Here is a 20,111-nt window from a genome sequence, read left to right on the forward strand (position 1 = left end):
GAGAGTGTGTAAGTGAAAAGGGTAATGGATACTCTCTTACAGCAACAACCATACCTTTTTATATGAGGTGAAAGTAATAGTTAAAAATATTAAGATACTTGTGTAATTACACAAAACCTCGCTAATATTATTGTAATTTACTCAAATTAATATTTGTCAACCTAATAGTAATAAGGAATTCCTTAGAAGATTCTATATAGACAACAAAACGTACACGTCATTCATAGCTAGGAATTTCTTAATGATTATTCATGTATAATGTGTATTTCAAAATACAAAATGAATTATAATTAAAAATTAACAATTAAAATTTCAACTGAATTTAATTTCTACTCGATGATAACTATTATATGTTTTAAAATACACCTTTTATTTTAAAAGGACTAAATTTGTAAACGTAAGCTTGAGCACTCAAACCGCAATAAATTCAGAGTATACAGAGAATAAAAAGTGTGCAAAATATGTTTAATTTAAAATAAATTTCAACTTCTTGATTTAGTACATTCAAACATTTAAATACTAAAATTGTTTTGATAGCTCCCCTACATCACAAACCAGTACAGTTACTTTTCTAAATCACCACTTTCTTTTGTCCCTTTCACCCTTTTATTTCAATGACCTCCTAGAAATAATAAATATTTTGAAGCATAGCTTTACACGTTTGACAATGTTACAGGTGAGGGCACTGGTCTAGATTTTTCATTATACCCCAGCAAACAGATACACAATGTGCCTCATAAGAATCACACAGTATTCTCAAGCTTAAAGCAAACAATTTAGTAGAGATAAGAAAAGGATTGAACAACAATAAAGTACTTACAGTACAAGTTATACATAATAATACAAATATTAACTGTGAAATAACCTTCCAAATCACCCAGATGTTTAGTAATCCCAAGGCTAAATGTCTTTACATTAAAGGGGTCTTTGTAATCATCCTTCTAGCAATTTTCCTTGTTTCAAGGAAACTTGTGTTTAAGGATTTGACAATGATTTATTCTGAACTTGCTGCTTCAGCATACTCTACTGGGTCCAAAGCTGGTACATTGGCCTGAATGCGTGTTTCCAGTACAAAACTTTGAACAAGTTCTGCATGCTGTTCAGACAATTCTAGTGAAGAAACCAAGTGGGTTAACCGATGACAAATCCAAAACAATTCAAGTAATTTCCTGCCAAAAAACTGAACTATGAATATTACCAGGTAAAATGGTGGCAGTCATCAAGGTTGATCTTCATTGGACCTTGTCCGGGTCAAACGCCGACGCCTCCTTGGCACAGGAGATGCATCTTCACCCGCATCCCTAAATATACGCAGATCATCCTCAATGTCATTATCATGAAGACCCAATAAATTCTCACCCCACAGATAGCGCCGACGTTCAGATGAACGACGGTGCCTTGTCCAGGCACTCGAATGTGCTCTTGGTTCCCTAACAATTTCAACGGTGCTATCCATCATCTGAAACAAGATAGTGGTGGTTAACCATGGTCCATTGGCGTTGCCAATGTTGCCTTCAGCACGTTCGTCTGGTAACCTACCAATACCGTCTCCATTCTCAAGAACATAGTCCCCAACTAGCACAGCTCCAGGCACGGCAGACTGAATAGCACTCACAATATCACCATATTCTCTTTGGTCCTCAAAATGTCGCCAAGCTCTTTCTCTTGTAGGATCAATGTTAGAGGGACGAGAAGTGGGATGAACTCTCCTTGCGTGCCTACGCAATTCCAGATAATCACCAACGAATGAGCACGAGTCCCTTGAGCAACTTCTCTTCTTCATGTTCAGATAATTTCTAGCCTCTTCAACCACCTTCCAGTTCAATACTGCACCTCTACATAAAGGGCATTTCAAGTTCAATTTTGACTCAGACGAATTATCTGCATTTAAATCCTCAATCACAGCCCTGTCCTGCAAGTTCTCAGAATCAGCAGTTTCTAAAATTCCTTCATCATGTTGGTCTAAAAGCCTATTTGGATCTTGGGCATCACCCTGTCTTGATCCTTGTGCAAGTCCAACAGACAATAGAGCATTAATTTCATTTTGATGGAGTTCATTAACATCATGCATGTCAGATTGCACAGTAAGGTTAATATCAAAACTATTACCAGAATTGTTTGTGTTTACTAAAGAACTGGGTAAATTTTGGTTCTCCTTAAAATTGTCCCTCATTTTTTTAAAACGGTCCAGGCAATTTGAATGTCTATAACTTGTATCACAAATGTAAGATCTGCAGCCCTTCTCATGAGAGCTGCAAAGGAGGAGAACAGCATTATGTGGATGGTCCATGCAGATAGGACAAGAAACTTCATCCAATTCTTTGTGAAGAGCATGGATATCTGAATCACTACATAATCTTCTCTTAACACCAGCCATCTTCTTCACACGGTGTTAACTACTAAACATATTGAACTAATTAGAAAAGGATGCAAGAAACAAGACTATTTTTTTTTCATTTTTTCATAACAAGATAACATACACTTTTTTACATAAAGTTAAAAATAAAAGACATGGTCAGCAGTAGAAGAAATATTCTATTTAACTAAAACTAGGTATAATAAAGTCCATATGAACCACTTAAGCTTTGTCCTATTGTGAATGTATGAGCACAAGAATGCATAAACAACAGCAAGAAGGAAGGTGATAAGATTGACGGATTATATTGTTCGGAATTCTAATTACTTCCTTTCAACCAATTTTTATGCATTCCTTTAAATTTAATTATATTTGCCCTTTCTTTTCCCCCTCTCAGACATTAAAAAAGAACAAAATACAAAAGGGAAAAATTGACTTTGACTAAATCTTGTATAACATTTTCCTTTTTATTTACACACCAGTGAAGTCTATATACTACCCTTCCTACACAACATGATAAGAAGAAAGTAATGTTTTGATTCTATGCATGATTCTGAGATTTAAATCACCAATGTATAATCTTCATCTAGGGTTTGAATATGTTGACTCTGTAGTGCATCCATTAATTTATAATTCAAAATGAAGTATATCACACTTTTTCCCTCCCCAGATGTTAATACTTTCATGGCACAAAAATCTTTATTTGCTCGACTATATAGAAATCAATATAAAAGAAATTTAAAACAGTAAAAAAAAACAAAAAACTGATAAGCAGAACAGACTGTTGACAACACAAAATGTACCATTAACCAAATTATTAGGTTGCCCCAATTGCATCATTTGAATTATACATTTAAACAAGGTGCTATTACTTCTTGATACTTCCCGATAGACATGAATATAACATCATCTTGGATTCAAAACTGACCATTTGACTAGGATATCAAATCATCACTCAATCTAATGGCACCTACATTAACAGATTCTTTAAACTAAAAGACCTATACTAGAATGGTGTCATTCCATAACATTGAACTAAAACTAATTCGATTAGAAATGGACTATGACGATCAATCTTATCTGCTGAAACTACACTTTGTATATTTACCAAAGTCTGAACATGAGATACCAAAACATAATAACTTTCAATGTAATGACACTTTGCTTTAGTGACTATTAATCTACTACTTCTTGAAGCCAATCCCAAAAGAAAATTTATCATATGGTAAAATACAATTAAAACAAAGACTTTCTGGCCCAGTTCAAAATCCAGATTTCTTGTAGAAGAAAATTAGGTCTCTTCATTGTAATATCCAGCTTTTCTCATAGAAGAAAATTAGGTATCCATAAAAAACAGTCTAAACTGATAAATATGACTAGCAAAATTTTACCAATGGAAAAAATGAAAAAGGAGATCCATACAAGACAAGAAATTAAATAGTTCCAAACAAAGATTTAGTGTGGGCAATGCAAAAGGCATTTTTCAGAATGGAAATAAAGGACAAGAGGGTAACAATATGCTGCATTGTTTGCTTATAAACTTACCAAGGCAATAAGCTCTAGCTATATTCCCTACTGGAGGCTTCTGAGTCTCAGTTTGTAATTATAGGAACTTTAGTTGACTTCACAAAAGAATCAGAGGGCAATCCCTCATGCAATGCTCCAAAGTACGTTAAAATAATGAATCAATCTATACAACAATCTTGAACAAATGTATAACTAACGAACACTTCTGTACAACAGAATCACCAACAAGCCCCAAAATCTGCGGGTACACCACCAAAAAAGGAAGAAAAAGACTACGTTCAGCAACACAAGATCTCAATCAAATAAATTTCAGAATCAATTAAATTTAAAATCTAGGAATCAGCAGTTAGAAATACAACCCTATAAACAGAGAAATAAGGTCACTTCAATCAAACTGATTCAATAATACAACACTATACTTTGAATAAGATGGGAGTTTTCTATTCTAACATGTTCATTGGTGAATCACTTAATATGCTAGACCACAAGTCACAACATGGATTCTGTTATCTAGGCTAGTCAAAGAATCCAATTTAAATTGTTTTGCATCCAAGATCATGCAAAGAAATGGCTGTCTGCAATAGTGTAATTCAACCTAGGGACTTAAATGAACATTAAGAAAGAATGCAAGATAGTAAATAAGAAACAAAAGGACTTAAATGCATTCTTGTTGTGAGAGGCTAGACTTATTTTCCAGTACAACATGTTGGTGTTATTACTTAGAGACAGAAAAATTCAGGAAATTACAAAGACATTATCAGGGTGGGTTCGTAAATATGCAAGTGAAGGTATCTTATAACATCAACATTCATCCTACTATCCAATACAACCAAGATGTCCACATTACAACTACTTAGGAACATCAAATCAAATTTTACACATTCAGGGTGTCTATCCCACATACCCTTCAAAAGTCCAAAAGAATGGAAGGCACTGTTAAAGTCATATAACCAATCAAATGGACATGGATCATAGCATAGAGTATCAAATTCGAATCTTAGCCCCAATATCAAATATCAAGAAGAAACCAATAGAATAAAAAATAGACATGACAAAAATAACAAAATCCTATACAGCAGTATCAAAGCCACAAAGTTTTGCAAGTTCTCAAAGATTCATGAACAACAAGGACTTATTTGCCCAAGCAAAACATCTACTGCACAAATTTAAACAAATAAACAACCAAAATAGTAATGATTTCCAAGCAGAAACCTCTATTTCAATAACAGACATGACAATTGTAAAATATTCCAATTGCACACCATCCAATCACCAAATCAAACAAAAAAAAGTTAGAAGCATCTGGAATGAAGAAATAGAAAGGAAGCCCATAAAAATATTGGGGATAAACTACGTTCCAATTTCCAAAACCCAATTAAATCCCAAGGAAAGACATACATGACAGGCACAAAACCCAGATCAACATCCAATCACCACACCAATTCAAAAGAAACCCTGAACCTAACCCCCAAATCCAAACCCTGAAAAAAATTCAACCACCATAAAAATTCAAGAATTTTCAACATAATCACCAAATTGAAAGAGAAAGATCAAACCCAATTAGGATCCAGAAAGATAAATTGCAGGAACTAAAAAGGAAAAATAAATTCTTTAGCAGAACAAAAGGTGGGGATTTACAAAAAGGGTTGATTTTTATTTATTTTTTATTTTTTTCCTTCTTCTGGGGTTGGTCTATGCAAGAGATCCCAAAGGGTGCAGAGAAGAAACAAGACACGGAAGAAAATGGAATTCCAAAAAATGAAGGCTTTATTATTTATCTTATATATATATATATATATATATATAGAGAATTGGGACAAACAACGATGAAAATGCAGCGTGCACCTATCAACAAGGATATTGATTCACGGGTCCAAACACATTGGGGTAAATCGTGGGTTTAAATACTTAGCGTACATGAATACGTATAATACGGGTAAGATACATGTGCATGTATTCCTTTTTTAAAATACTAGTAATACGGGTAAGGATATTGATTCTAAGGACTTATTTTAGTAGTTTAACCATTTGAATTATTTTTAATTGATGTTTGAAAGAGATTAATTCTTATAAACATAAATTAGTAGTAGAATAAATACTTTTTCTTTTGGTGAGATTTAAAAGATTTCGTGTCATGTTACATCTATTGTTTTTGTATATATCTCTTATTGTTTAAAATTGTCTTATTAATTTTTATGAAAATTTTTAATTTTAGTTAAAAAAAATTTTAAGCATTTTAATATGAAATAAATCTTTAAATGAACTAATGAGTGAAACCGACTTATACAAATATCAAGCTAAAACGTGTAAATAAATCCGTGATGGATAATAAACTTAAATTTAGACTATAAAAATATAAAATAAGACACATTAGAGTTAAATAAGAGTTGACTCAACTTATATAACACATTTTCAACTTGTATATTTGCAAACCATTTCATAAATAATATAAAGTCTCACGGGACTTTTTTTATGGATCCTAAATAGAACTCTTAATAATACAACGGTTAAAGTTGTTATCCTTAGATAATAATTGTTTGGTCTTATTGTAACTTCTTTATCTTGTGGTAACGGTTAGATCGCTAGATTCTATTTTAACTACTTTTTATCTTATAAGTTTCCCACTCATATTTCTATCTTTTCTCGCTTTATTTTCAAGTACAACCTTGAACTTGAACAACCTAAATTCCATCTTTCCTCCTGTTGGCAATTCCTTCATCTCTATGCATTTTTCTCATCAATTAAGGATAAGACACTAATAATGGAAAAAACAGAACATCCTCAGATAAAACTTATTATAAACTTTCCACATTCTGAGGTTTCTTATTCTTTTGTGACAGCAAAATGGGTTAACACTGAAAACCCATTAGAATCTTTTGTTGTTGATTCAAGAATATCAAGAAGTGGGTTTGAAGCGTGTGAGTTGAACAAAAAGAAGGAGGGTGTGAGTGTAGAGTGCAAGAATAGAGATTTCATGAAGCTATCTGAGTATTAATCATCTCTTTCTATGCCATAGGAACTTGTTTGCAAACTTTTCAAGTTTTCCATTTCATGTACTAACTTTTATAAATGTATGTACAAAAAATAAATCACTTTTATAAATGTACATACATACCCTTTCATTTTTCCTTTCTCTAGTGTGATTTATGTTCTTTATGTTTTGATTTGTGCCCACTTCTTGTTGCCTCAGAGGACAAGTTTCTTGTTTAAACAGCACCAAAACCTGTACTAAATGTAGGTTAATGAAATATGTAATTTCTGTAAAGTAAACTTAGTGATATTATCAGGCTAATGTTGTTATACTTGTTGGCCAGCGTATGCAACAACTTAAATTGTTTTTTACTGTCTGGATTCCCTTAATTCAATTTGGATACCCTACATCCTTCATCATCAATATCATAAAAGAAAAGCATCTCTAATTCAATCAAGATATCTATGTAGTTATTCTAAATAAGTTACAGGTTAGGAATGAATCAAATTCTAATTAGGAAAGAAAAAAGAAAGCATGACTAGGAATAATTACAGGTAACTAGCTTATTTATCATTTTGATAGCTTCATCAATAACTGATGTGGTCTATGTTTCTGTTATTGTATACTATTTTACTCTAAATATTTAACAGGAAACTTCCTCACTAGACTAGTGCCTGAGTGGGCAAGTGCCAGTAATAAAATTTTGTGAGTTCTATTTTGAGCGTTACTTGTATACCTCATTGAGCAATTCAGACATTTGTGGTAGTAGAAAATACTAGATTCACTTATTTCTTTTTCTCCAAACCAAGTGACAACAGTTCATTTTTAGATTTTGGAGCTGTAAATTTACATTTTCATATTTTGTATGTTATATTCTAGGCATTTATGCCAAGTGTCATGGATTGATTTCTATCAAATACATCATATCTCAGCTGATTGGCATCATGTATTATGAAAATTCCTCTTTCCTAATGAGATTGTTTCATCTTATAAGTTTTGAAATTACATTGTTCACATTATACTTGAGATTTTTCATATAACATCTTTAGTGTTGAAGACCGAGAGTGAAAGACATGTTACCAGAAAACTACATATGAATACTTACTTTCATGTATTTTTTGTTTTCTAGCTATTTCATGAAGCTATCTGAGTAGTAAAAATCTCTTTCTATGCCATATGAACTTGTTTGCAAGCTTTGGAAGGACTAACTTGTATGTTTTATATTTCATATGCTAACATTTGTAAATGTATGTACAAAACAAAAATCACTTTTATAAATATACATATAGACCCTTTCTTTGTTCTTTCTCAACTGCATCTTTGTTCTTTATGTTTTTATTTGTGTCCACTTCTTGCTCCCTCAGAGCACCAGTTTCTTGTGAAAATAACACCAAAACCTGTACAAAAAGTAAGTTAATTAAATATGTAATTTGTGTAAAGTAAACTATCTTAGTGATATTATAAGGCTAATATTGTAGTACTCATTTGTCAGCGTATGCAACGACTTAAAGTGTTTTCTATTGTGTTGAAAAGAATGCTATAAAGCTCATACTATGTGCATGTCCAGGGAACGAAGAAAAAGAAAAAGAGAGAAAAATAATGGGCGAATGGAGAAATTGACATACTAAGATGGTTGTAAAACCGTCATGAAAAGTGTTCATTTTCCACGACGGTGACTTCAAAGATGATTTCAAAATCGTCATAAAATGTGTTAAAGAATTGACATTGAAAACTTTTTTTCTAGTAATGCATATATAAACGAAAAGTATTTGATGCACGAGTTTACGATTTTATCTCTTCTAAAGTGAGCAAGTCTTATTCATAAGTAAATGATTTATTATTAGTTAAAATTTGTACAAGAGCTAAGGTAAAGTCTTATAATTTAGGATATACTCTTCATAGTCTTAAATATAAGGAAAAAAATGACACACTAATTAAGAAAATTATTTAATCACATTTATTTGCATCAATTTCAATTAATTTTTTTTTCCAACTAGTCCTTCATTAGAACTTTGATATCAAGGATAAGAAATAGTCATTGAAACTATCACTTTAATTTAATGAAGAATATTTTTGAGACAGTAACATTAAATAAAGTAAAATTAGTTGACATTTTCTTATATTTGAGGTCAAGAATGCAATGTTTTTTTTCTTCTTATATATGAGATATTGAGAGTGGTGTTTAGGAAAGAAAATGATGGTAAGAAACCGATAGAATCTTTTTTAAATTAATAGAATTTTATATATTATTTTAAAAAATATGAATCTATCATTATATTTCTTCATTTTAATACATTATCAAATTAAAGAATATTTATTAAAAATGTTTTCTTTAATTTTTCACCCCTCCAAGAAACTCAACTTCCAAACATGTTCCTAATCATTTTTTACATAAATTTCAATAAGGTTAAAAAATAGCTTTTCTCGGTAAAATAAATGAATGGTTTTTAATTTTGGCTGGTAAGAGAGGCGGGCATATTTTGAGAGGAAATTGAAAAGGGATGGCTGTAGGGTTACATTATCATCTTCAAAAAATAAAGAGAAAGAGGATACTCACATCAATCAAAACAAATATTACAAGCACTATTGTCTGTATACATACACTGAAGACACCTTTTCTTGCCTATTTTTCTATATATCTTCTGGCAAAATGTTCAACCATGCACCAAGTAAAAAAATTTATAGATCTAAGAAATTCTACTATACCATGATCTCAACCCTGGATTTTACGAAAAAAGAATAAACAAATGAAGATATCATAGCTAAAAAATCACAAGAAACAATAGGTAAGTGTTGTGGTAACCCTGAAAGCATGTCAATTCCAATCTTGACTGCTTTAAAGACAATACTGTACAATGAAAATCGTGCACCATTAAACATGCAGAAAATGTGCCTTTGTTTCAGGAAGCTCCACCAGGTCTTAACTGATATGTCTGATGATTCCCTTTTGCTTGAAGGGCCATAGACATAGATCTTAACCTGCCAGTTATCTCCGTGAATGATGGCCGGCTTTCAGGGTCAGGTGACCAACACTCTTCCATAAGCTTCCTCCATTCAGAATCACACCGTTCAGGCACATGAGGTCTAAGAGTGTTCTTTACAATACCCCCTACATGAACATGTCACCAAGGAGGCAAGTCAGTAATGGGAGTCAGAAAGCTATCAATATTCTTCCAGTAGCATTAAACAGTAGATTAGAAAGACATGCAACAAGGAACCATATCTTTGGCAAAGATTGGTATACAATAGGAGCAATTAACAGGTACAATAGATAGAGTAGTGGATGCTACTCATTTTAAATTATAGAAGATATATGAATAACACATCCCTAACATCCATGATATCAAGAATAAAATATAACATAAATTTAAGAACACTTAAATTGTCAAGGATCATTGCATCCTCAGCACAAGTGCACTCCTAACTTTTATGCCTAGCTAGTTGAGATTTTGATATATTTTTTATTCCCTTCTTCAAGGTAAGTCCTTAATGGTGGTAATAATAGTGTGTTCATACTCAATGGCCTTGTCTGGTCAATTTCAAACAGCTAAAAGAAAATTATTTTATGCCCTACATATCCTCCAATACACCTGGCAGTTTTGTAAGTTTTTTTTTTTTTTTTTTTTTATATAATTGGATTCAATCTCTGCATTCTAATACTACCAGTCAACTAAACTAATTAAAAAGTTAATGAAATGCAAGTTGGCCAAAGCAAACAGAACCAAAAGTGGAGGCACTTCATCATTAACATAAATACCATCTGGTCCGGCATTAGATATACCAAGAGATCAATAAATGAGGTAGTCAACAAAGAAAGATTCACAATTATAATGCTTCAGGTTAATCCTGTAAAACATTTCAACCATATTGTTACTTGTGCACATGTACCATCTTATGCTAAAAACTAAGAAGTATCACATTAACATCCCTTACATATATCAATCATAGTTAAAACCAAATAGAAAAGAAAATAACGCAACATCCTACAGTAATAAGATTTCAATTTTCTTTAGGATACTACATTCCTTCCTCAAAATTTCTTTTGTTTGATAAAGAATGTAACTTTCCTTAAGGTATAATATTGTTGACATATTCTTACCAATAATGGCGCCACAATGCATATCTGCATAAGGTTCCTCTCCTGTTAATAGCTCCCACATTGAGATGCCAAATGAGAAAACGTCAACCTGTCAGTCATTCCACATCCTGAATGCCTGTCAAAAGACTCATTGATTCCTCTATATTATTGAGTTTTATATGAATAGTCCCCAGTTACCTTTTCAGAAACCCGACTGCTATTCCCATTCAACAGCTCTGGTGCCATCCATGGAAGGGTTCCTCGCACACCACCAGATACAAGGGTATTGCGTTTAATTCTTGATAATCCGAAATCTCCAACCTAGGGAAACATAATCAACAATGTTGCAAAACAAAAAGTATGTCATATTAAGTAAGACAATTACATAAAACTTCACTAAATCAGACTAATATTTTTTCTTTGGTGCCCAGGTTCTAGTTTCTTTTTACCCCGGGATTTTGCCCACACCCATGTACTTATAAAAATAAAGAAAAAGAACCAAATAAGTGCAAATAAAAAAAAAATCACTCAAAAATCCTGTGCATGATGTAGAAGAGTAAGGTGGTGACAGAAGAGCTTGATACAAGGTTGGAATTAGTTGAATTACATGCTTGTAATTTCACCATTTAAGTCAATGCCACTCCTCTGACAGGTTGGATGGAAACAAATGTGATACATGCGCTTTAGATATCAAATTGTGGATTACCAAGCAGGACTATGTGACCTACCTCACTACCTAAGCTGACTTTGTCTTTCTTGCCATGCACTCTAGGTCAACTAAGATTGGCACCCAACTATGTAGCATCAACAAATCCAAGATTCATCTCATCTTGAAGCAGATTTTTCATGCCCACGTCACTCAAGTTAAGACTGAATTTGGGAGCAGGCCAAGGTTCTTCATGCCAATAGCACTCAATATCTTTATGAGTTTCCCCTACATCACAAGCGTCATTGCCCCTCAAAAGTTTGAAAGCCTCGTATTTGCTTTATTTAGAGAAATTTGATGGGTTCTCCATGATTTCATAGAATAGTTTCCCCCTATAGAGACATGGGCCTAGGAATGTGAGCAGCATAGCACTTTCATGTTGTTGGCCCTCTATAGTTTACCTTTGGAATATTCTACCAAGATCAAATTTTGGACTCACCCACTGTCCCCATGTTGAACAGCCTATGTTTGATATGCCTCCTCCAACTGTTGATCCTGTGCACTTTTATCCTAGAGTGTTGATCATGATGATATGTGGCTTTCTGCTGCCACCCTCCTCGCACTGTCAATAAAGCAGAGGCTACTCCATAGAAGACCCTGAGTCATTAGATCATTGGACACCATCTTTGGCTACCTATTCTGACTTTTTGAAATGGTTTGTGGAACATAAGGGCTTGGGTTCCATTGCCTTTGCAGTGCATCCTGATAAATCCTATGTTTGTCTTTCCTAGTAATCACCCCTAGGTCTTGGATTCTAATGGCATTGATCACATATTTGACAATAAATCTCAATTCTCCAAAATTTCTACATTTGGTTATTCTCTTGTAGTCACCTTTGCTAATGGTTCCAAAACACAATCTCAATGGCTTGGTACTACCCATTCTCTCCCTTTTTTTGCCTATATGTTTTATGTTTATGTTCAAGCTTCCTCATTTAATTTTCTTTCAATTAGTTGGTTTACTCATTCTCTTGATTGTATGATATCTTTGTTGGATACTCGAATGCTAATAGTAGGTTCCTTGCTAATAGGAGATCCATTTCTGGGTATTGTGTATTAATTAGGGATAACTAAATTAATATCCTGGAAAAGTACAAAAAGCAATATTTTTGAAAGGTCAATTGCAGAGGCAGATATGGAACCATGAAATTTGGGGAGATTAAGTAAAGGACACCCATTTATGCTAATAATCTACATGCCCTAAAACTATTTCATAAGACCAAACACATTGAGATAGATTTTCATTTCATTAGAGAGAAAATCTTATCCAAAACCAAAATCATCACCTCTTAGTTCATTAATTCAAATGACCAGTTTGTAAATGCTTTCACTAAGTCCTGGATAGATCCTAAGCTAAGTTATATACATGACAATCATGGTGCATTTGACCTATATGCTCCAGCTAGATGGGTGTTGGAAATTATTTAAATGGTGTCAAGATTCATTGTATAGGATAACCAAATCATTTATTTATGGTAATTTGGATATTTGTCAATTTGTATTTAAAGATTTTTGTCTGTATAACTCAATCTTTGCAATGTAGTTTAACATATGGATTTCATTAAATCTCTTTTCTCATACCTTAACATTAAACAAGCTGAAACTTAACATCAGGGATTCTTACCTTGCAAATGGGTCGTTGTGGATCCCTTAGATTGACAAGTAAATTGTCACATTTCAAATCAAAATGGACAATGTTTTTTGAGTGCAAATATTCCATACCAAAAGCTGCATCCATGGCAACTATTAGCTTTTTACGACGATCTAGTAATCTGCATTATGAGTTGGAAATTCGGTACATGAATAAATAACTTATTCAAAACGATAGTCAAAGAAAATTAACTAAATTAGAATACCTGTTGTTCTTTACAAGGACATGCCTAAGGGAACCATTAACCATATACTCTGTTACAGTTGCTAGGGTGCCACCAGCCCCATCTGGTACTATTCCATAAAATGCAACCACATTGGGATGGTGAAGATTTGAGAGGATCTGTGCCTCTCTCCAGAAATCTTTTGCCTACCCAAACCATTAAACATTGTAAGATTCAAGTACATAGCTGACTTTTTCTTTCAATAGAACTCAACAAACATTTTAAATTTATTTTAATTTAGGACATAAATAAAATTTAAATTACATAATGATCTACAAAGGGAGATAGATACATAAAGAGATAAAAGGGTCAGTGAAAGGGAATAAGGCAAGAAGGGTGGAAGAAAGAGTGCATTTGGATTTAATCCTACCCTCATGCCTCTATTAATGAGAAGTAACATTAAACCTATGAGTAGATAGAGATATAAATATGTGTGTTATTAATACATAGCATAGTGTTGAGAAGAAAAGTGCACTGAATTCTTACCAACCGTTCTTGCTCAGAAGACCTCCCTGCAAAGCAGCTCTTCTTAATTCTCTTTATAGCAACATCTGTCCCCCTCCATTTTCCATGATAAACAGTTCCATAAGTACCAGATCCTAACTCTGTAAGGTCTTCAAGATCAGCATTCCTTATTATCTGCATTACATAGTAGTAAAAGTCAGTTATAGGATAACTCATTATGGCATCAGAACAATTGATTTCAATAGGTCATAGAAAAGACTTCGGTATCAACAATTCTTAATAGCCACATTTATGTGTTCTTGAAAGTTGAAGTAAAAACCAGAACTAGAAAATTTCAGTGATGATCAACCTGTAAACCATAAATGCTAGCTTCCATTTCTGCTATCATTGCATCAGAGAGGAATTCATTTTTGTCTGTTTGATCGTCATTAAAATCCTGTAAATAAAAATGAAAGATTCAGGAAGCCATAAAGAAAATATCGTAAACATCTTATTTCAGTTTTTCATACCGCAGGTTCAGACTCAGGGACTATGCTCTCAGCTTCCATGTGAGACGGGGATACAACAGCACTTCCAACATCCTCTGAAATATATGGACGAACAACACCAGTCATGTCTTCTACTACAACAAATGGCTCCACTCGATTTGCATCATTACACCTTCTTGATTGTTCTGAAATTTTATCTTCAACTTTTGACATTCCAGAGGCAGAGTGTTCAGGGATAATCTGATTCACCATTTGACCAGTGCTGATAATAAAGTCATCAAGATAAGATGGTGCAATTTTAAAAGACATAATATTGCTTGAATTATCCTGGTCATTCAATGGCATGTTTGGACTTGGACTGAGATCATCATGAAATGCTGCAGGATACAAACTTGCAGAGCTTACTGTTGGATTTTCTTGAAAACCTGCAGTCATCTGATTCTTAGAAGGATGAATTTGTTCAGCTTTAAGAGAATCTGGGTGAATGGACAGCTTGAACATATGATCTCCTTGAGAAATTTTGTCACAAGAGCCTACTTCACAATTTAAAGTTGGAGCATTTAAATCAAAATTTCTGGTCAATGAAAAATCAACCCCTTGTTCACCATTCAGACTTTCAGCCAAAGCATACATTTTGTGATCACTAATCCTTTGGCTCATGTCAGGATCAGACGGGGCCTTTGCCACAAGATTATTTAGAGAGAGGCCCATCATGCCTGATGAAGCTGGAACTATACCCTCAGAAGGTAGCTCCAAATTCTTTTGCATATTAATCTTAGCATTGAAGTTATTAGCAGGGAAGGAGTCCAAAACATGCAATTCAGTCACATGTCCCATATCAATGACAGTTGATTTCGCCTCATGAACCTTGCTATCCATAAAAATTGGATTCTTTTCTTCAATTAACTTCATCCTTTCTAATTTCACAGAATTTTCCTGAATATCCTTAGCAACATGGCAGGGTCCACTCAAGTCAGTTTGAGCAATAAGGTTCTTCTTTTCAGTTAAAATGCTATCCATCATATGAACAGGATCATTCATTCCCAATGAATCATAGTATCGAGAAGATGCCAAATCTTGCCTTTTGTGTGGCTCAGCTGACTCAACTTTTGGTGTCTTACTTTGCCTTTGAGGATGATGGACAATGGAATCATGCTGATTCTCCATAAGGTTCACCTGTGAGACTTTAGGGGGTAACATTGAAGATAATTGACACTTTTCAAGCCTGAGGGAGAAAGATTGACCAAATCCATTTTGCGAGTTGTAACCAGACCTTGCTTCACTCTCGTGCAACTGTGGATCAGAAAAGGCATGGGGCATCCCATGAGGGGAGTCTGTAATTCCATAAGATTCACCCTGTTGATAGATTGGATCATCCAAGCGTGAAAGAGGATTTTCAGAGTAGACTCTTCTTTCCTTTTGCAAGGACCTTCCACCAAAAACTTCATCACTGTAACCATCACTTGGATTAACATATACAGGAGTCACAAATTCATTGCCAGGATTGTAGTCCAAATGCCCATTGAGCTTTTTGGGCCAACCAGCATCACCATGCTGATAAGGGCAGGTGTCACTTGACAAAGTAGCAGCCGCTTGTTGAGGGTATCTGCAATCAGCAGTGCTTATATTGGAGTACTCTGGATGTAGATGAGCAGTAGCAAATGATGCATTGCTCTCAATACTTCCCTGGCATGAGTTGTTACCGAGCAATTGTATATAACCTGTGTTAGAACCTGTTACCAGGATTGGAGTGGGAGGAATTGGCAAGGGCCTTTGCAAATTCAGGGAATCATTCAAAATTCCATCTGGATTTAAAGCATTAATACCATCCCTGATTTCCAACAGAGAAGAAGCATTTGGAATTTTCGGAAAAACTGGAGCCAAATTCAATTCTGTCCCAAATTGACTGGTTTCATTTGTCAAACTTTGCCCACCAATGTTTGTCCTAGTAGGGTCTCCCATGCCATTCACGGCGACAACATATTGGTAATCTGGATCACTCTGCTGAACAGCACTCACCTCGGTCGATGATATCTCTTCAGATTCACCCAGAGAAACTAAAAAAATTCTGAGTTTTTGAGAACCTTCATGCCTTTCAAGCCCATGGTATTCCTCCTTCATATTTTGAAGATCTTCATCAGAGGAAACAGATATTAGAGCATCAAGATCCTCCCCTGGAAGCTGGTACTTGATTGTGTGAGGTTGATTGCAAATACCCAAGGTCTTCTTCATAAGCTGTGCCCATGAAATATCCTTTCGGATAGATATAATGTGTGTCTCTCCCCCTACATATCTGAGTTTCCCATCACCGGGTCTTGGTAATATTTTTCCACCAAAGCTGCATAGAAACTTCATTTTCCCAGTCAGAAAATCATCTAAAATTCCCGAACCAGAAAATCCATTGGACTGAGAAGCTTCATATCTACGAAGGGGTGATACAGCTGAAGCGAGACTAGACTGGTCACCAAATGGTTCTTGAACAGCCTTCCTCGACACACCATCTCCCTTCTGAATTTTGCTTAAAATGTTTACAGAAGCTCTGGTTTCCATCTCCTGTGCTGGCTGTTTTATAGCAACAAAGTCAGATATATCAGAAGAACTCTCAGAGTCCATTCTCCTCAACCCCAAAATATTAGTAAGATCTTCATATCTCACATTGCCATTCTCCCTATTCAACCCAAACACATTCTTACAATGTCGAGGTATATCAGGTGAAACAGGAACCCTTCCAGCAGCAATTCCATCACGACCAACATTTGCAGAAAATTCTTCCCCTGCCTGTATAGCAATATTATTATGTACATGACGTCCTGTATTTGAAACACCACTGGATAATTCTGGTTGGGCTAGGGCATGTTTAGGAAGCATGCTAGGATCCTTACCAGTGTTGGTACCTAACAACCCTGTCTTATTTAGTGCCATTTTCTCATCCTTACCAGTGTTGGTACCTAATTCTTTTCATAGTGCTGATATAGTAATAAGGCCAAAAGTGTAAACAGCTGACTAACCAACAAATTCATGTCTGGTTTCTCCTTTCTACTTACACCTGGTTTTCAAGCCGTTCATGCAAGGGCTCAAGACGGGTCATCAATCAAATCCAATTTTGATTCATATTTCAAAACTGGACTCAACATACGAAAAAAAAAAATCCAAATTAATAAAGGTGAGATCAAAGGCAATGCAACAAAAATTGAACATTTTAAAGCTGTTCATACAAGAAATCAACATGGGTATCAATCACAATTGTCCAGATTAAACAAATGGGCGCCCAACAAAAAAGCCTATTTTTTAAATAACAAAAACAATCATAGAAAACCATACAAACAAACAAAAAATTACCCTATGATCAACAAACTTTATTTTCCCATACTCCACAAGCACCACAATTGAAGCAAATACAATCGAATCAGAGCGAAGAAAGAGAAACAAAAGTACAAAAAAAATAAAAATTGATCAAGGATTTGAAATGAATTGAGGAAAAGATTGAAAGAGGGGGGAAAGGGTGAACGTAGCTTACGCGTGAAGGTTCAATTTCTGCGTTGGGAAAGGAACATTGGCGAAATGGCGAGAATTAAGCAGCGATAACACACGGTGGCCATATCCATGAAAGCAAGTTTGGATGTCACAACACAAAACACAAAAACACACACTCTCTCTCTCTTGTTGCATATTCTTGTTCCGATGTTCCTACGTGGACACATTCTTTTATTTTGAAATTTTCTGACAAATAATCATCGGAAATAATATAATATTTAAAAAAGATAGGTCGGAGGAGAAAAAATATAAAATAAAATAAAACAGAAAAAAAAAAAACAACCCCAGAAGACTCTTTCTTACCACCCTCCACTTTTTGTAATGTAAAAGTACAATAATAATAATGTAAAAGGTTTTATAATACTCCATTAATTAATTAAAAATTGTTATATATAATAATTACTTGAAAAATTATTTCTAATTAATTATGTAAAATAGGGACACTGTCATAATACATAGAAACACTACACTCAAATTTGATTATAGTATTATTTATTATTTATTTACAACTATCATGCCTGCCTTATGTTTTTTTTGTATTAAAATAAAAGTTTTATATATAATAAAAAAAATATGTGGCTTTTTTAATTTGGCCCCTCGTAAACTACAAAAGCGAAATGCCCGTCAGAGACAGCCTCTCTTCTCAAAAAATAAAAATTAAAAATAGTTAACTACGTGTCTACGTGCTTCCCTCCAATGGAATCATTCTTATATTTGTGAGACACTTGTTCTATGTGATGGTATGGTTAGGTGTCTCATTTCTTAAGTCAGTTTCGTATTTAAAAAATAAATAAATTAAAAATATATTTATAGCCTCTAAATTGGCTTCAAACCAACGAAATAATAATGGTATTGGAAAACGATCCAAAGCTGAATGGAATGAAAATAAAAATAGTGGCATATTTTTAAAAAGTATGCATTGAGCAAAAGTAATTAAGAGATGGAAATAGGCCACATGCTCACTTTAATAAAAGTGGTTGGTTAAACTTGATCAAGAATTTTAATGAACAAATTGGCTTGTCTTATGAATATAAGCAAATGAGAAACAAATGGGATCTTTTAAAAGATTGGTAACTGTGGACAAAACTCAACGGGGAATGAGACTGGAGTTGGGATGAAATCATGTTCTCAAACTATTACAAGAAGAGTGGTGGCAGGCCAAGATTAAGGTAATTTCATATATCAAATTTGTGCTATGTATTCATTTCTTTATTTATTTTAATTATTCGATCTCTTAAATAATTAGATAATTATTATATATAAGCTTAATTAGTTATGATTTCCTTTTTAATGAAGTTTTTATTTTTAATTAAATATACATTTTTAGTTATAACATAAGAAGAACTACTACTGTGGTCACACAATAGGGATTGGGCGTTGATCCACAACACATCGCAACCAAACCACAGGTCCACCTTTGCGAGGTTTGCTAAAGCCGTGTGATATCAGAAAATCTCCTTCGGACGTTGAGTTTAGCCGCCAGAAAATAAATTACCACTAATCATAATTTAGTAATAATCAAAATAACGTCACATCATCCTTTAGCTCCAACATTAAGGATTAAAATAATTTATATACCAAAACATTAAGAATTAAAAATTAAGATTGGTCAATATTTTTTTCATGAAAAAAATAAAAACTCAAAAAATTCAAGGATTAAATGTATAATTTATATTTTTTTTTTAATTATGTTTACCCAAAGTTGTGATTCAAATTGCCACTTCTCTATATCTTTATGTTTTTTTTTCTTTTTTTTAAAAAAAAAACTAATGAATTTAAAATAGTTTCAATTGTATTAAAAATAAAATAAAAGTCGTGTTTTAAGATATGCATTTAAAAAATATTTAATTTCGTAATTTTGAATAAAAATTATCCATTATTTGAAAAAAAATCCGAGCAAGAAAGAAAGAAATGCAATTTCATGCTCTTCTTTCCTTTGGTATCAGGACTAATAGGAAAGATGTATAGAAAAGCAAATGGACTCCGGTGTTTTGTCCGTCAGTCCTTTCTGAAGTGAAAGATATTTTTTTTATTATTATCGTGTAATAAAAATATCATATTAAGCTTGTTTCTATTTTATATACTTCATTTTTTATTAAGGATATTTGTATAA

The 20,111-nt window shown here is 33.5% G+C and overlaps 2 protein-coding genes across 9 annotated transcripts; both read right to left on the reverse strand.

The window, feature by feature from the left end:
* Nucleotides 1-677: 677 nt before the first annotated feature.
* Nucleotides 678-5,657, reverse strand: LOC114423772. Of its 6 annotated transcripts, XM_028390648.1 has the most exons (4): nucleotides 5,522-5,657; nucleotides 3,902-4,121; nucleotides 1,199-2,399; nucleotides 678-1,110 (listed from the first exon to the last, which is right to left on the reverse strand). In XM_028390648.1, exon 3 carries the CDS (start codon nucleotides 2,375-2,377, stop codon nucleotides 1,220-1,222), a length of 1,158 nt encoding a protein of 385 aa, XP_028246449.1. In that variant the 5' UTR covers nucleotides 2,378-2,399; nucleotides 3,902-4,121; nucleotides 5,522-5,657; the 3' UTR covers nucleotides 678-1,110; nucleotides 1,199-1,219. The 6 variants fall into 6 exon arrangements, with proteins under 6 accessions (XP_028246449.1, XP_028246447.1, XP_028246446.1 ...); XM_028390646.1 differs by having other exon boundaries at nucleotides 1,199-4,121; XM_028390645.1 differs by having other exon boundaries at nucleotides 1,199-2,396; nucleotides 3,902-5,655.
* A 3,732-nt stretch (nucleotides 5,658-9,389) lies between these two features.
* LOC114423773 lies at nucleotides 9,390-18,155 on the reverse strand. 3 transcript variants are annotated; one of them, XM_028390651.1, is made up of 9 exons: nucleotides 17,982-18,152; nucleotides 14,486-17,585; nucleotides 14,326-14,412; nucleotides 13,998-14,150; nucleotides 13,494-13,657; nucleotides 13,262-13,409; nucleotides 11,131-11,253; nucleotides 10,954-11,041; nucleotides 9,390-9,963 (listed from the first exon to the last, which is right to left on the reverse strand). In XM_028390651.1, exons 2-9 carry the CDS (start codon nucleotides 17,384-17,386, stop codon nucleotides 9,755-9,757), a joined length of 3,873 nt encoding a protein of 1,290 aa, XP_028246452.1. In that variant the 5' UTR covers nucleotides 17,387-17,585; nucleotides 17,982-18,152; the 3' UTR covers nucleotides 9,390-9,754. The 3 variants fall into 3 exon arrangements, with proteins under 3 accessions (XP_028246452.1, XP_028246454.1, XP_028246453.1); XM_028390653.1 differs by lacking the exon at nucleotides 9,390-9,963 and having other exon boundaries at nucleotides 10,954-11,060; nucleotides 17,982-18,155; XM_028390652.1 differs by lacking the exon at nucleotides 9,390-9,963 and having other exon boundaries at nucleotides 10,954-11,068; nucleotides 17,982-18,155.
* Nucleotides 18,156-20,111: the final 1,956 nt, after the last annotated feature.

The sequence above is a fragment of the Glycine soja genome, chromosome 8 (assembly GCF_004193775.1).
Source record: "Glycine soja cultivar W05 chromosome 8, ASM419377v2, whole genome shotgun sequence".
Classification (NCBI taxonomy): Eukaryota; Viridiplantae; Streptophyta; class Magnoliopsida; order Fabales; family Fabaceae; genus Glycine; species Glycine soja.

What these genes read in the sequence shown, in the direction of transcription:
- LOC114423772 (XM_028390648.1), bottom strand. Translation starts at nt 2,377, where the DNA reads ATGGCTGGTGTTAAGAGAAGATTATGTAGTGATTCAGATATCCATGCT.
- LOC114423773 (XM_028390651.1), bottom strand. Translation starts at nt 17,386, where the DNA reads ATGGCACTAAATAAGACAGGGTTGTTAGGTACCAACACTGGTAAGGAT. An exon ending in TCCCTGAGTCTGAACCTGCG is followed by an intron (nt 14,413 to 14,485) that starts GTATGAAAAACT and finishes TTTTATTTACAG; the next exon opens with GATTTTAATGACGATCAAAC. An exon ending in GCATTGTGGCGCCATTATTG is followed by an intron (nt 9,964 to 10,953) that starts GTAAGAATATGT and finishes ATGTTCATGTAG; the next exon opens with GGGGTATTGTAAAGAACACT.